The sequence below is a fragment of the Cryptomeria japonica genome, chromosome 1, assembly GCF_030272615.1.
Source record: "Cryptomeria japonica chromosome 1, Sugi_1.0, whole genome shotgun sequence".
Taxonomy (NCBI): Eukaryota; Viridiplantae; Streptophyta; class Pinopsida; order Cupressales; family Cupressaceae; genus Cryptomeria; species Cryptomeria japonica.
Window position 1 is genome coordinate 342,439,235 of NC_081405.1, and position 17,746 is coordinate 342,456,980.

The 17,746-nt window shown below is 36.7% G+C and overlaps 1 protein-coding gene across 1 annotated transcript; it reads right to left on the reverse strand.

Annotated features, from left to right (window-relative positions):
• Positions 1-1,597: 1,597 nt before the first annotated feature.
• Positions 1,598-4,063, reverse strand: LOC131043625 (L-type lectin-domain containing receptor kinase IX.2). The gene has a single exon (XM_057976861.1). It carries the CDS (start codon positions 3,828-3,830, stop codon positions 1,929-1,931), a length of 1,902 nt encoding a protein of 633 aa, XP_057832844.1. The 5' UTR covers positions 3,831-4,063; the 3' UTR covers positions 1,598-1,928.
• Positions 4,064-17,746: the final 13,683 nt, after the last annotated feature.

The following is a 17,746-nucleotide window of genomic DNA, read 5'->3' on the forward strand; positions in this document are numbered from 1 at the left end:
TATCATAAAGAGGTTTGTTAGGTATTTTAATAAATTATCCAATATAAAATGATTTAATTCTGATAAAAACACATGGATATATAATTGTATTAATAAGTTAATATATGGATATAATAATAGTCTTTCTTAAAATAAAATAAATCTATTTATAAAAGTTTATTCTTTATATTATTTTTTTATTTGGAAACTTGGGTTTATAGTACCACTTACGGATGATCTCTTCTTATAAGGCCATTTTTGGGGGTCATCATTCCCCACACTTGTTTAAACTCATGTGCTCAATGACCAAATGAAGGCACAAGACCTACAAGCAAAGTAGCCCAATGAGAGTTTGAATCTTAGTGGCCACCTCATCAATGAAGTGTTTCTACCATGACACTAAACATCTAAAATATTGATTCTTTATATTATGATTTCAAATATAAAATTTAATACATTAGACATGCTATATATAAATTGACACAATATAACTCAAAATAACTTTGAAAATTATTATTATATTGAAATCCAAACAACCCACTACCTTAACCAAAACCAAAAATATAACAAGCTATGCAAATACATGAATCCAAAGGAGGAAAAAAGAAAATTACTTAAGGAAAAAAAAAAAAATGGTTTATGGGAAGAAAAAAAACATTCTACTACATTTGTGGCTGATATGTAAAATGCATGATCAATTAAAAATAATTTTCAAATAGACAAAGAGATTGGATGTGAACTGAACAAGGGTTTGTTAATTTGCAAGCATTATTATACCGAGACACATTCTGCAATGACATGAAAGGCACATTCTACAATGGCATCAAAGACGCAAAAATTTGAATCAAAGAGTCAAAATTTTGATCAAAATGTTCCGGAAGTGTCTCCAATGCTTTCAATACCGTGTAAACTACTTGTGGAAGGATTGATCGTGCTCCAGGATTCTCGTCGATACAGGCTTGGGCTATCATTGCAAGTCAAGGAACACTATTATCAGGACCAACACCTCTAAGATTTGGATCAACCCACTTTTTCAGTTCCACTTCTCTGTCTACCCCTTCCATAAGGGGTTCAATTTGGATAATCACCTGCCCTCCCTGCTAATCTCTTTCGAGCACTATGACCATCTGCAAGGTATCCTGGAGCCATGTACCCCTGTGTGTCTTGTCAAAACATTTATCTCTGATTCCGCCATTCCAAAATTCATAATTTTAGCACTCAAACTTCCATCCCAGAAAATATTGCTCCTTTTCACATCGTTGTGCTACTGGGGGTTCTATGCTCGTGAATGTATTGAAGCCCTTTACCAACATCTAAGGCAATATGCAATCTAGTCTTCCATGAACGGATTCAGGATCATGGAGCCAGCAATTGAGAGAACCATTCTCTGTATACTCATAGACTAAGTAAGATTGACCTTCTGAACTGATACAAAATCCTTCCAGTTTCACCAAATTACTATGTTGACCTTGTGCAAAATCTTTGGTCACAGAGCCTTTAAAACAAAGCCCTATATTCTGTTGAATTGGATATATAAAATTATAAAATTCATAAGATCATTAGGGACATTAAATTTTGGAGCTTAGAAGATAATTTGTATTAAAATACTCTTAAAACATCTAGCAACACCCACTAAATATTTTCAGGAAACCCCCCTTCTTGGAACAATAGCCTTACTGTGGTTGTTTTATCAGAGCATATATATATATATATATATAACGCAGAAGTGGCTATTCAGTCATATATATATATATGAAAAAGACTCTTACATAACTTAAATTTTATGTAGCTTCATAGCCACTTTTCATTGATGCTTCAGACTGCGGAAACAAAAAAAGCAACCCCCAAACAGATAGCCCTTAACAAGAAAGTTATCCCCATATGAAAGCTAGGCTAACGTTAGCCCATACCTAGAGAATTATAACAGACTAAAGAAATTGAAGATAAATCTACCTTGGACTCAAAGAAGAAGGAAGACTGTGTGATACTACTGGAAGTGAAGGCCTGTTGGTCTCATATGATGGTACAGGCATTGCAGGTGGAAGAAGAGGCGCTGCAACTTCAAAATTCAGTAACCTAAGCACTTGCCTCATTTTAGGGCGACTAGTAGCATCAGGATGAGAACACCACAACCCCACCACCATCAATCGTTCCATTTCTTCCTCTTTAAACTCTCTATTTAATCTCACATCTGCACCCTCCAACAGTCTACCTCCACCATATAGATCCCATGCCCATGCTACAAGACGCATGTCGAAGTCTACCAAGCTCACATCTATTGCCTGTTTGCCAGAGGCTATTTCTAGAGCCACGGCTCCAAAGCTGTAAACATCAGATTGAGGACTAGTTTTTCCGGATGCAACACATTCAGGGGCCAAATATCCCAATGTTCCCGCAGCTCGGGTGGTTTGAGCTAGACGCTCATGACTCACCATACGCGCTAACCCGAAATCCCCAATCTTTGCGCTGAAATTGCTATCCAGCAAAATATTACCTGATTTTACATCTCTATGCACAACACATTCATCCCATTCTTCATGAAGATACAGCAATGCGCTTGCTATTTCACTGGCTATTTTATACCTGATACTCCATTGCAGTACTCTAGGCTCTTCTTCTCCTATTTTGGGAAAAATATGTCTGTCTAGACTTCCATTAGACATATATTCATAGACCAAAAGCAACTGGTCTTGCTCGTGGCACCATCCCAAGAGTTGAACAAGATTCCGATGTCTCAAACGACTAACTATACTCACTTCTGAAATGAATTCCTTAATCCCTTGCCTCGAACCTTCTGAGATGCGCTTTACAGCCACAATCTCATTTGTTTGAACAAGATTGCATTTGTACACTCCGCCGAATCCTCCCTGCCCAAGCTTTTGAGCTTCGCTGAAATTGTTAGTTCCGACTATTAGATCATCAATCTTAAATCGTCGCGGAATGTGGTGTAGAAGCTTGTCAAGATCCATGTCTGCTAGAAGCTTTTGGCCACTGATGGATGCAGCTCTCTTTCTTCTGAGAAAGTAGAAGTAAACCCACAGCGCACCTGCCATACAAGCCACAATGCCAGATCCAACACCCAGAAATAGTTTTGTACTTGAAGACGAAGATGGTGACGGTGGTTGTGCAGGAACGGAAGAACCATTATTTGTATTTGAAGATGGAGATTGAGTTAATTTTGGTCTTACAGAGATAGGAACCAAGAGTGTAGTATTAGGAATTAAATTTGAAGGCATACCTTTCGCAGACATCAAATCCTCGAGATTTGCAAGAAATTTTTCACTGATGGATTCAAGAGTATCTTCTCTCTGTACAACATATGTTATCTGCGTATTGATCCCTTTACTAATTTGGGCTTCGGATGGACACTGACACCTGATCGGAATGGTAATTAAAGAACCAATAGTGAGATTTTCTGATACTAAATGAGGATTTGCAATCTCTACAGCCTGATATGTGGTCAAATACTCAAAGTTCTGTGTTGAAATCTTCCAAAAGGTATCTACCGCCAGTATCTGGTGGAGTATGTTGGCCTGAGAATAATTTCCTACGCAACCACACTTAATCGGAACAAACAAACCCTGCCCTTCAGCTACAGAAGAGGTATTACCAGGCAAACTACTGGGTACTGTTATTTCAAACTTTTGAACACCGAATAGATCACCGATTTTCACCAGATCAAGGTATTTAGGAGCCTGGGCTTTATAAAAAGCATATGTATTACATCGTTTTGGGCCATCAGAGCAGCTGTAGCCTCTAACATTGTCTACTGCATCTTGTCCTTGGATTTTAGGACCGATTAAGAAAAGGAACAAAGAGGGGAATACCAGTTTCCAAGCGGTTTGAGACATTGTGCGATCGTTGAAACTGATGAAGTGGGAGCATATGCCTATGTCTACCAAGAGACTGTATATTGCTTTTGTTTTTCTTTCTGGTGAGAAGCTTTCGTGAGCAGATCGAACACGTTAATTGAAGTCTTCAATTCCGGTATTCGTCTGAACGAACAACTGGATTTGGGGAAGATTTCAATCACTCTCGTCAAGTCAATGTTACCGTAAAACACGGGACTCTTCAGACAACTTCCTCGGCGGTTCCTATTCAAGAATTTTTATCCATGCTTATTTTATATTGGGGTTTAGATTTCCACTTGGACTCGTGAAAAATCGTACACATTTTGATTCATGTGCACTAAAGTTGATCCGAATTATGGATTCGGATGACAACCCCTGAGTGAGAACCCGCAGTATTGTAAATTCTGTTTACAAGAACCAGAAATCATAGAATTGAAGCAAGCCAAAAAGCAATCTATTTCATTCGAAAATCCAACATATAGAAGTTCATGAAATTCCAAGGGTCAAAGAGACCTCTTGAGAATCGAAGCCCAATAGTCACATTTGTTTATTATATAATAAAATCTAAAAACTACGAAATTTTCAAAAAAACTATATGAAAATTTATCCTAACTTCAACTAGACATAACTTTCTGCTCGGGACTCAAAACTACGAGCCGTTGATCTCGTTGAAAAGGTCTCCAAGAGATGTAGACCCAAATTTGAAAGAGGATAGCTCTTAAGACCTTCAAGGGCTCAAAAGGCCCTTAAGACCTTCAAAATTGCAAAATACTAACATATAGATAAACTAAACTAAAAAAAATATAATTCAAAAATTCATCTGATCATTACTTCCCCCTTGGAAAGCAATGGGCCCCATTGCATCAACACTTTGAATGAGATGAGGAAAATGTTCTTGAAGCTGCTCTTTGGTAAACCACTTTCCTTGTTGAGCAATCTGCCCTGCTCGAACCACTTTGTACAAGTAAATTTGTTGTTGTTTGAGTGTTTTCACCATGGTGTCCACAATATGATTGCATTGGAATGGGGCAGTTGCATTTGGATTCAATTTTGTAGTAGAGATTGGTTCTGTCACATCTGCAACATCTAATAGTGGAGGAAAATATGGCTTCAAGAGTTCCACATTGAAGACTGGATGAAGACCCAGAAATGGAGGTAAATTAAGCTCAAAAGCATTATCACCAACTTGCTTGATGATGGTGTATGGCCCATAATACAGAGGATGAAGCTTCCTATTGGCGCATATGCAACCACACCTTGTCCCCAACTTGAAAATTATGAGGAGTACGATGCTCATCATGTCTCGCCTTATACTTCTTATTGGTGTGTTCCAAAATTTCATGAACTTGTTGTCGTAAATGATGAATTCTATCGATGAACTGGGTTGCCTTATCTTCCTCCTTACCAACATGTGGAACCAGATCAGGTTGAATAAGTGGTATGGCAACGTCCATGGGTGCAAGTGGCTGATAACCAAGACAAACCTCAAATGGGTTGTGGCTAGTTGAACTGTGAATTGCCCTATTGTAGCTATGCTGAACATATGAAAGACTTTCATCCCATGTGCGGGGATGTTTTGAGTGATACATTCGTAAGATGTGTATGATCATCTGGTTCACTACCTCTGTTTGGCCATTTGTTTGAGGGTGGAAAGCAGTAGACTTTATCAATTTTGTGTCCATATTTTCCCATAGTGTAGACCAATACTTACTAAGAAACCTGTTGTCTCTATTCGAGATAATGGTATTTGGCAGACCAAAATGAACTCAAATGTATTCAAAGAATAGCTTTGCAGTGTCCTCTGTAGAAATGGTTTTTTTACATGCCACTATTACTGCCATTTTCGAGAACCTATCTACCACAACATACACACAATCATGGCCTCTTTTGGTGGTAGGAAGACCAGACATAAAGTCCATAGAAACTAAGTGCTAAGGTTTTTCAGGAACAGGAAGTGGTGAGTACAGCCCAAGTTTATGATTGGCAAGCTTAGCAATAGCACATGCAGTACATGCTTGAATATATGAAATAACATCATTCCGTAATTTTGGCCAATAGAAATACTTCTGAAGTATAGCAGTAGTCTTACCTATACCAAAGTGACCAACAACCTTACTATAGTGAGCTTCCCATATCAACTTTTTGCGTTCTACATTGGGCACACAGATTTGGCCAAGGTGACAAAGCATTCCATCCTGCAAATAGAAATCATTCACTTGCTGTCCCTTCACTAATTGATTATAAACATCTGCAAATTCAACATTGTTCTCATACAAACAAGCCCAGGCTTCAGTTTGATGACCACATGAGTTCAAAACCATACTTATGGCTGCAATTGGAGGCTTTCTCAAACAGTCTGCTACTTTATTAGTGCTTCCCTTCTTGTGGCGAATATTGAGGTGAAATTGTTGAAGATATGCTGACCATCGTTGATGTCGATCATTCTGCAACTTCCCTTGTGTTTGCAAAAATTGAAGGGGTTTGTGATCTGTGTGGATGACAGTCTCCTTACCCAGAGTGTAATGTTTCCACTACTTACAGGCTTGAACAATAGCATACAGTTCCTTGTCGTAAGTAGCATATCGACGCACTGTATCAGAAAAGGTCTGACTGTGATATGCAACTAGATGACCATGTTGCATGAGGACTGCCCCTAGAGCATATTCTATGCATCTGTTTGTATTTCAAATGGCTGTTGTAGGTCAGGAAGAGATAAAACTGGTGCAGAACATAACCTTCATTTTAGCCCCTCAAATGCTTCTTGTTGAGCACTTGTCCATTTAAACTTTTCTTGTGTCCCCCCCCTCAATGACTGATTTAGAGTCCAAGACAGATGGGAAAATCCCAACACAAACCTACGATAAAAGTTTGCTAACCCGAGGAAACTTTGTAACTCTGTGAGATTTCTAGGAGACGACTAGTCCTTAATCACCTGTATCTTCTCTGGATCAACATGGACACCCTCACTATCAATAACATATCTTAAGTATCTGATACTCTGCATACCAAAGGAGCACTTTTCTTTGTTTGCATAAAGCCCATGTTCTTGTAAGGTTGAGAGAATTTTTTCCACATGTTGCAAATGTTCCTCCCAAGTTCTGCTGAAAATAAGTATGTCATCCAGATATACCACCACGAAGGAATCGGTGAATGGTCTAAGTATATCATTCATCATTCTCATGAATGTCGCTGGAGCATTTGTTAGACCGAAAGACATCACTAGCCATTCAAACAATCCCTCTTTAGATTTGAATGTTATCTTCCACACATCTGCTGATTCAATTGGTACTTGATGGTACCCTGATTTCAAATCAATTTTGGTAAAGAATCGGGCCCCTCTAAGCTGGTCCAAGACGTCATCTATCTGGGGAAATGGATACCTATTTTTGATTGAAATTTTATTCAAGGCCCTATAGTCAATACAAAGTCTCCAGGTTCCATCCTTTTTCTTTGCTAGAACAATGGGGCTGCCGCAGGGTGATGCACTTGAACGAATATGTCCCTTCTCAATCAATTCTTGTATTTGCCTCTTAATCTCATTATTCTCTAATATTGACCTACGGTAGACTGGTTCATTAGGTAATGGAGTTCCTGGTATCAAATCAATAGTATGTCTCACTTGGCAGTGTGTAGGTACCCCAGTTGGTAACTTAAACAGATTGTCACATTTCATCAAAATTTCATCCATTGATTTTTTCTGCAATGTTGTGGTGTTTGTGATGGTGTGGGAATTATAAATAGATTTCCTTTCTTCTTCAGAACGAATCATCAATAAAATGAATGTTCCCGTTTTGGCAACTAACCTCTTACATTGCTTGGCACTAATCAAAGAGGTAGTGTATGCAGGGCTTACCTCTGGTATTTGGTATTTCTGCTCACGTAATCTGATGGTCACGCTGCGAGGCCTAGACTCATAAATACCATGTCGCTGGTACATATATGGTTGTCCCAATAGAACATCACAAACATCTAAGGGAGCCACATCACAAATTACCTCATCTTTGAAAGGCTTTATGGAGTATGAAAGGCGACACTGTTGGTGCACCTGGATATCTCTTCCTTGACTAACCCATCCCATTGAATAGGGTTGCGGGTGGGTTGTTGTTTTTAGATTCAGTCTCTTCACAGTCTCTGCTGATATTAGGTTCTTTTGACTTCCGCTATCAACAATAAAGTGCAGAGCTTTTCCTCTGACCCACATTTGTGAATGGAACAATCTCTCCTCATCCTCTTGGGGCAATATCCTTGTAGTAGCTACCGTGGCATATGGATCAGCCTCAATGACCTGTTCGTGATTTCCTTCTGTGCATGTTTCTGCCACCTTAGATTATGCCTTGTCTTCATGCATCTCCATCATTAAGCTTTTGATAGTTCTGCAATCCTTTGTATTATGCGAGGGACTCTTATGGAATTCACACCACATATCGTTTTCTTGTGTCTTCTTCATACTCCATGTTTTTTTTGTGGGTGAATTGGGAGAGGGTTCTCTAGAGGTTTGTTTCCATGTAGTTTTTCCACCTTCACTCTTCCATCTGTTGTTTGTAAAATTATCTCTCCTTCCTTTCTGTTTGAATTTCTCCTCAATTTTGGTAGCAAATTTATATGCACTAGGTAAAGTCTCTATGTTCAGGAATTCCATTTCGGTTTGGATGTACCTGTGGAGTCCACTCTGATATTTTAAAACTCGGTGCTTCTCAGAATCTCTGATGCCAAGCTTTGTTGTTAAGGCATGAAACATATTAGTCTATTCCTGAACAGTTTGGTCCTTCTTCTATTGAAGCAATTGCCACTGCATATATTTCTGTTCATGTGTCAATAGCAAAATATTCTTCCTTTATGTGCTCCATGAGTTCTCCTCATGTGGGTTTTTGATCAAAAATAAAAGTGCTGCCATTTTCTGTTGCCTTGGATGCTAACTTTGCTTCCCACGAATCTTTCACATGGTTTTCAGCTTTCAGGAGGGCGAAAGTTATCTTCTCTTCATCTGAAAATTGATTGACAGAGAAATATCTTTCCAGTTTTGAAACCCAATCATCAACAGGATCTGCATCGATCTTTCCTTGGAATGTGGGTATATCGAAATTCACTTGCACCTTGAATGGTGGGTTTGCTTGTGACCCACGACTTTCCAACATTTTCTTGAACTGCTCCATCATTTCTTCACGTTGTTTTGCTAGTGCATCTTCAACTAATGTTTTAATGTCATTGTTTGTCTGCAACTTAGCCATCTACGGTTGTGTGTGTCTCAAAGGAAGGTAGTCTGAAGGATTCCTTGTTTCCAAGCCCAATCTTTGATATGTTGATCACGTGTGATATGACATACAGGAGCAAACTTGCTCTGATACCACTGATCTGAATTATGGATTCGGATGACAACACCTGAGTGAGAACCTACAGTATTGTAAATTCTGTTTACAAGAACCAAAAATCATAGAATTGAAGCAAGACAAAAATCAATCTATTTCATTCGAAAATCGAACATATAGAAGTTCATGAGATTCCAAGGGTCACAGAGACCTCTTGAGAATCGAAACCCAATAGTCACATTTGTTTATTACATAATAAAATCTAAAAACTACGAAATTTTCAAAAAAAAACTATATGAAAATTTATCTTAACTTCAACTAGACATAACTTTCTGCTCGGGACTCGAAACAATGAGTTGTTGATCTCGTTGGAAAGGTCTCCAAGAGATGTAGACCTAAATTTGAAAGAGGATAGCTTTTAGCTATTCAAGGGCTAAAAATGCCCTTAAGACCTTCAAAATTGCAAAATACTAACATATAGATAAACTAAACTAAAAAAAATATAATTCAAAAATTCTTCTGATCAAAAGTCTCTTTATAAGTTAGAATTCAAGTGTCCACAAAGCTTGTCACATGTATTCTTTGTTTTTTCCACTTTATAAGTCACTGCCAATTTATAAATTAAATCTCAATTCACCTATACATAGTTTTATAATTATAGATTTGAGAATACGTATTATATTATCTTTTGGGATCTATTAAGAACACGTGCATGAAGCAAAGCAAATTTTTGACAAGAGGTTGCTTCTAGAATCTAATAAATGAAACTCTTATGCCCGCTCATCAAATGTAAGCTCTATAGACTTCAAAATGATATTTCAAACTTCAAACATTTGTTCAACTTAATTATATACGACAATTCAAATTTGCAAGAAATAATACAAGTGAATATCAAACATAGAAAATCTTATAAATTTTAATTAACAAAAGTTTCTTTAGTACACTTGAGAACTCTCATATATAACTTAGCCCATTGTAAAGTCATTGTAATGAGTTTAGTACACATCTAGAAGTGATCCTAGGCTTGAAATTTCACTTCATAGGAGTTTGGTCAGAAATATAGCGCATCTAGTGGGAACCCAAGTCTCGAGTTCTAGAAGAGTTGATGCCAAACATATGACACTATAGATTTATTTTCATTGGTCCTTTCAAATAGTCTATGTGATTGCATTACAATGCTTGCGTGTACTTTGGGAATCAAGTGGGCACCATACATAGGAATGAGTAGAACTAAATGATATATCTATGATGTGCTGGATGATTTAGAAAGTATCATGAAAATATATTAAATTACTACTTTCCTAAGAAATAATTGATCTTTATGGCATGAATTCTACTTTACATGCAATCCATCAACATTTAAGGACTCCTTATCAAGTACTCCATTTATAAGAAAGTGTTGTAGTAAAGCAATATGGATAATGCCTTTTATGTTAAATCATGATTCGCTTTGATAAAAAATCTCTCATTTACTCATCCACAATGTAAGTTGGATGATAACATATAACAGTTCCTTTTAGTATCCCAATATATAAGAGAAATATCCCAAAGCAAATGCAGTTGCTTGAGATGAAGTAATATCTTACGTGGTTGTGTCTTGTATGTCCATCTATTTTTGCTTTGGTTATGTTGCTATACTTATCAGAGATGCTGTACTTTATTGAAGAGGTTTCCATTGGCATCTGTTTTCCAACTATGCATTATAGGTTGCATATCTTATGTCATTATATGTTTGGTTCATTTTAATTTTTTCTTTGTTTGTTCAATCTATTTGTTAAATATGTGTTGGTAATTGTTAAATATTGGTACTAATAGCCATAGATGATCTTCAATTAGATGTGATGATTTGATATTATTTCATGTATATTATATCACATTATTTGATTTATGTTGTGCTTTAGCTATTCTTCTATAGTGAAAGTATGCTTGATGTTTCACTTAAGTGTGCAGATAAAATTTTCCTCAATGATATTTCATTAGAGATAACTTCATCATGGGAAAAACTTATTTTTCTTAACCTCAACACTTACTCGATTTGAGTTGAAACATGAGCCCTATGAATCCTTGCATAATTTGAATTTGAATCAATGAAAATTCTGGAATCTATGTGTTGTGTTTAAACCTATATAATGAAAAAGGATTCTTTATGTGTATTTATTTTACTTTGTCACATTGCATTTAAATTTATTTTGAAATGCATGTTTTTCATATTTATAGAATATTTAATATGTTTTGGATTGAAAAGATAAAAAATTAAGTCATAATAAAAAAGGTCGTATGCATTATGCTATTATATGTACAATTTTTTTTTTAAAAAATAATTGCATATAAGAAATAAAATAAGTTTTTTAAGGGTGAACTCACAATAATGGTTCCCACTTTTTTGCCACTTTGACACTGAGATGAACATTTTAAAAATAATCTTCAACTTCTGCCAACTATAACTTTTAAACTATTAAGAATTTGAAGATGATGTAAATTAGTGATTTGTAGCATTTTGTCTGTAGATTCTAAATATATATTTTTTCAAAAAAATTTCAATATATTTTTAAAAAAAATTCAATCTCCCTTGAAAAGTAGTTTTTAACAACAAACTATATTTTTTAAGAGTGATGTGCCTCCCGAATGCATAACTATTTTTTTTATAAATGATAAAAACTCAATTATTTCAAATGTTGGTTTTTAACATAATCATCCAAGGCTTGTTGTTGGTTTGATAGTGATATGTTGAATATTTTTTATTTTATTAAGTTTTGAAGTCCGACTAGTTATAATTCAGACATAGGTTTACGTTTGAACACATAACTTGTTTTATATATATCGAAATTCAATTTATTTGTTTTGTTAGAAAGAAGACATCAATACTTGGGGCATAGATATTTTTCATAATTTTTTTGAATTAGTTTCGTATTTTTTCAAATGTGTTGAAAAGAGAAGTTCATGTTCATTGAAAAACCAGTATTCGATAAAATTAAAAAAACAAGAACATAATAATTTCACAATGTAATAAAATTATGCTTGTTGGAAATCTTGCTCCGAGCACTACCATCTTATATTTTTGGGTTATCAAGATTATTTCATTTGAGCCTTGAACCAGAGGTTTGAAGTGTTGGTATTTTGATGATGTTAAGTTGTGATTGTCATTGATGGGTACACACTTATTTGATGTATGAATTATTCTCAACCGATAGTTATTCCAACTGGTATTGTATGCCATTAAATGTATAGTCTTTGTTTGTTGAAGACTATCGGTGTTTTGCAGAAGATGATTACCAATCAATGCATGACCAAAGACCCCAAGCAGTATGAAGATCTCAAGTAGAACGAAGACCTTGAGCGGCAGTTAAATCTTTTGATCGAAACACTACGTTCCAGTTTTCCAGTCTTCACTTTCTAACTGGTAATCGATATAGTTTGTTAACCGATATAATTGTAATGTGTGATGAGGTATCATCCACCGACACTTTGGTGGTGTTTTTGTGTCGTGTTACCAAATGTGTCTAGATGCACTATACCTAGGAAATTGTAATCTAATCTTATTGGACCGATATGAAATCAAGTTCCTATATGAGGACATCATGTCTAGGGTTTTGTAGAGTAGTGGATATGCACGAGTATTTGAGAGAAGATTAAGTCTAAGCGAGAAAAGGTATCTTATGACACAAATTGAGAGTGTAAAAATATAGAAGACTGAAGTAATGCTTGAATGCATTAAGAGGGAGTTGTCAAGGATCTAATCAAGCATTATGTGCTATTGTCTAGATCATTCACGTGTTGATTACTAATATCTTTGACAAGTCTGAAACCCTTAACCGGGTAGGCCCAACCAAGCCTATTGTAAATCCTCTAACAAGGTGGTTCACAGTTGTGGATCTGAAATCCTCTAACAGGGTAGTCTTTAACAAGACTTATCTCCTAACAGAGATCTGGATTCCTAACAGGATCTGTTTCGGTGAAGAATATTGTAAAGACTTAATCGGTCTGACCTTAACCGGTCTGGTTACTATTCTGCAGATAGTTGATTTGTGAGTTATACTCACTGTGGTTTTTCCCATTTGGGTTTCCACGTCAAAACATCTTGTGTTATGGTGATTGTGCTTATGTGGGTGAATGCTTTACTTACTATTTGGCTTGTTTATGTTTTAATCGATTTATTGTTAAATCTGCTACACCGGTCTGCAGTTAAACTGCTTAAGAGTTTGTTTAAGTTTTTGGGTATACTAATTCACCCCCCCTCTTAGTATTCATCAATTGGTATCAAAGCCAACCTTTCTATAATTCTAAGCACTTGGAATGAGATATGGGGGAATACAGCATGAGGGAACTCACTCACCATTTGGCTGAATCTGAGAGGGCCTATGGTGAACTCAAGATCAAGTTTAAGGCCTCTTTAGCCAAGAGAAGAGAGCTTGCTAAGCAGTTGATGGAATTTACTGAAAATAGCTCTTCTGATGAAGTAGACATGGATGCCCTAGTTCGAGAAGTGGAGAAACTAAATGAATCCAAAACTAATCTAAGGAGGGAGTTGGAAGGACTGACTATTAGGATGAGTCAGGAGCTAGAAAAGAAAAGAAAAGTTGAAGATTCAGTAAAGGACAAGGAGCATGAGATCTCTAAATTGAAACAAGAAATCGGTACCATTACTGCCTATCTGCAGGAGGGTAAAGAAGAGAAAGAAGAAATACAAGATGAACTAAATGCAGTTATTTCTCAAAATGAAACCTTGGTGGAGATTAATGATGCTCTTTCCAAGGAACTTGCTGAGACAAAGGAAATACTTGCTAAGTTCAACCAAAGTGCTGCTAAGTTAGAACAAAAGCTGGAATCGATAAAGCCATCAAAGGATACCACTGTACTTGGTTTATCTAGATATGAGGAAGGTGAGACCTCTGGAACCAAGAGTGATGCACTGAAGAAGCAATCAGCACCTAAGAACAACAACAGGAGTAAAGGTAAGAAAAAGTTTAAACCTATTTGCTTTAACTCTCTAAAGGAAGGACATACTGCCAATGTATGCAGGAGCAAGACTTACAATAACTTTCCTTACTTTCAAAACAATGTGGCTAGATTTGGTAGATTTAATGGTCACTGTTATGCATGCAACAAGTTTGGACATAGAGCTTTTGAGTGTAGGTCGATTATGAACAACTCCGAAAGTTATTCACCAAGATCTAAAGGAGTTGTCCCAGAACTTCCTATGAACCGGAACCCAAACCAATACAGAACCTATGACCACCGGTCAAATGGTTATGAAGTGGAAAACAATTGGAGAGAAACCTATTTTATTTGTTGTGGTAGCGGTCACACTATTGCAACATGCGGAAGGAAGAATGGAAATGTGAACATCGGACCATGGAGAACACCTGGAATGGTATGCTATCATTGCAAAAAACTGGGACACAATATCAGAACATGCAGACTAAGAAAGGATCCATTGGGAGACATACCGATCAACCCAGAAGGGAAGATTAATGTTGAAACCATTTAGGCGAATATGGATAAAACTTGGAAAAAGAAATATGAAGAGAAGCCACAAGATGTACCAGTTTCTGTAACTAGTGTGAAAATCCTTGAAGTGGCAAACTGAGCTTTGAAAAGCTTACAGGGAACTTATTGGTAAAATGTTTCAAACCCCCGGAGTATATCGGTAAAGCACCTTTATCGGTATTTGTTACTTGTCAACCGATAGAAGAAATGAAGCGGTAAAAGGTAAAATTAGGGTTTGAGCCCTAATGGTGATGCATTTATTATGGTTGGTGGGAGCATGTTTAAAAGTGACTTTTGTCATCATTTTTACTTGCCTATTTTCATAGAAGAATTATTCTAGTCTGAGTAGTGCAACCAGAGCGATTCATCTTGCATTTGAAAGAATTCAGAAAGGAATCTTGCACAAGATTTTGCTGCCACTTCAAGCTATCAGTGTGGAAGTCAAAGTGGTAAACAAAGCATCTGAACAAGTGTGTTGTGCTCGATATCAGTAAACCCTAAGTTTAGAGAGTAAAGGAATTTCTTGTTGAAACATTCTTATCATTTGGAATCTTCTAGATATGGCTTTTGCATCTAAAATCCCTTCTAGTTCTACTGAACCTGAGGAAGCACCTGAGTTTCTTAAAAAGAAGATGAAATATAATGCCCTATCTCAAATTCCTGCTGGAGTCATTGTCGAAGGTGATGTTTCAGGATATATTGATTGCAAACTAGAAGACCTAGGGTCCCTAGTAATTCACTCCCAGCTAAGTTTGTTCCGTGGAGATGATAAGAAGATTAAACTTGAATACAACATAATAGAGAAGAAGAAATTGCATAATGCAGTGTATTTTCTCGAAGAATTTATAGAAGAACACATCAAGATTATTCTTAGTAGGGTTCATGGTGATAAGATGTACCTTGAGCGAACCCATGATATTACACCGGAGGCAATTCATGCCGTGACCAGATTCTACAATGTTGGGGAAGTCCCCATTCTTTGAAAGATCACCAAAACCAAAGTGATAGAGCTCATCAGTTCTGTGAGTGACCAACGGGCAATGATTGTTAACACCATTAAAGATGATTTGATGAAATATGCATGTATGGTAATTGGGTATAGAATATTCTATGCTAGCAGAATGAATTATGTTCCCACTGCTGCGGTGTATGCCGCTTATAGGATGATTAAGGAGAATGTAGGATGTGATTTATGTACTTGTATGCATAAACAACTCATAGATAACTTGAAGTCGACCAAATTCGACAAAACCCTAAGGTTTAAGTTTGGTCAACTGCTTGCTGGTCTATTTTTCTACTTTCAAGTTTATTTTCCTAGAGTTGGTGATGTTCAATGGTCAACTAACCTACCGGTTTCCAGACAAATAAAGGAGAGTTTGCAAGTAGTGGGAACTGCATATCCGTAAACTCTAAACAGATATTTTGATGAGGTCAGACTGAAGATGAACCAAAGAATGAGAATATCTAGTGATCTAGTTAATAAATATGAAGAGGACATCTATTTTACAATCAAAACAAATCACTGCATAATGGAAGTGGTTGAACCTAGAAAAGATGTAGTTGAGCCTATGGGGTACGAAGTGGTAAATGATATATTGACAAGGTATGCCTCTACCCTACTTGCTTCATCACTAGATCCCAAGAAGAAGAGGACCAATACTTACTTAGAGAGGATCAAACCTATTGAGGTATCAAAGCAGAAGAAGAGTAAAGTAGTGCCATCGACATCGGCATTAGTTACATCTACTACAAGTCCTCAAGTGACCAAGAGGTCACCAACTAAAAAGAATCCAGAGGCTATTCCGGTAAAGGAATTCGAAAGGAAGAGGAAAACCAGGGATAACTCACCAGATTTAGAAGACACTGAACCAGAGGTAGAAATGAAGAAGACAAGGCAATCAAGCAAGAAGACGAAGTCAATTGGTAATGTACCAACAACCTCTGCACCAGTAAATTTAGATATTTCCTCTTACAAACCTATGACACATTGTCAAAGGACCATAAAGAATATTAGAAGAAAAGTTCTTGACGATTTAAAAGAATATTTTGATGATTTCAATGATAGTGAAAAGGTGGATGTTGAACAAGAACTTATTAAATATTTATGTATTAATGATCGGTCACCTTCCGAAATTAAATCAGTTACTTCTAAATCTTTGTATGATTCTTTGGACAACAAATGGCGCATTGCCATAAAAAAGGAACAAGACATTAGGGAGAGAGTTTTTGCTCAATATTTTCCAGATGCCTCTAACTCAGAATTGTTTGAAATTATTACTAAGTACAAAGACATTTTCTTCATGAGAAGAAGAAGACTTCAACTACTCGAAGGCAAAACTTCTAAAGTGGACAAAGATGCCCATTTGCAGGTTAAAGCTGTTGTCAAAATGCTAAAAAGTGTCTGAAGATAATTGACTGTCCGAGCAAGAGCTTGACCTATCCACAACCCAACCAGATGAAGTCTTTGACATTCTAGATGAAATAATGGTAGAACAAAATGAACCCATTGATGTTGATGCACTGGACATTGAGGATATCACTCCAGATGAGGAAAAAGATGAAAAAGAGAGAATGGAGAAAGAAAAGGATGAGAAAGTGGAGAAAGAAAAGCAAGAGAAAGAGAAAGAGGAGAAAGAGAGACAAGAAGAGAAGAAGAAGGAAGAAGAGAAGAAGAAGGAAGAAGAAAAGAAGAAGGAAGAAGAAAAGAAGGAATAAGAGAAGAAGAAGGAAGAAGAGAAAAAGAAAGAAGAGAAGAGGAAGGAAGAAGAAAAGAGGAAGGAGGAAGCAGAGAAGGAAAAGGAAGAGGACAAAAAGAAAGAAGAAGAGCAAAAGAAAGAAGAGGAGAAGAGGAGAGTGGAAGAGAGAGTGGAAGAGGAAAAAGTGAAGGTCACCAAGGTAGCCCAAGAAAAGGAAGAAGAGGAGAAGAAAAGACAAGTGGAGATCAAGGCAAAGGAAGGAGGATAGACTCTGAAGGTAACCAGAGATCAAGCCAATCAGGTTGATTCCACCGGTCACACTGATTTGACTCTTGCCTGTCTAACTCAATCGGTTGATGAGACTGAGCTACTGCGGAGCATTCAACTAGCGTAGGAGAGATTGGAAGAACTAAGGAAAAAGAAAGAG

Coding starts and splice junctions, on each gene's coding strand:
- LOC131043625 (XM_057976861.1), bottom strand. CDS start 3,830: ATGTCTCAAACCGCTTGGAAACTGGTATTCCCCTCTTTGTTCCTTTTC.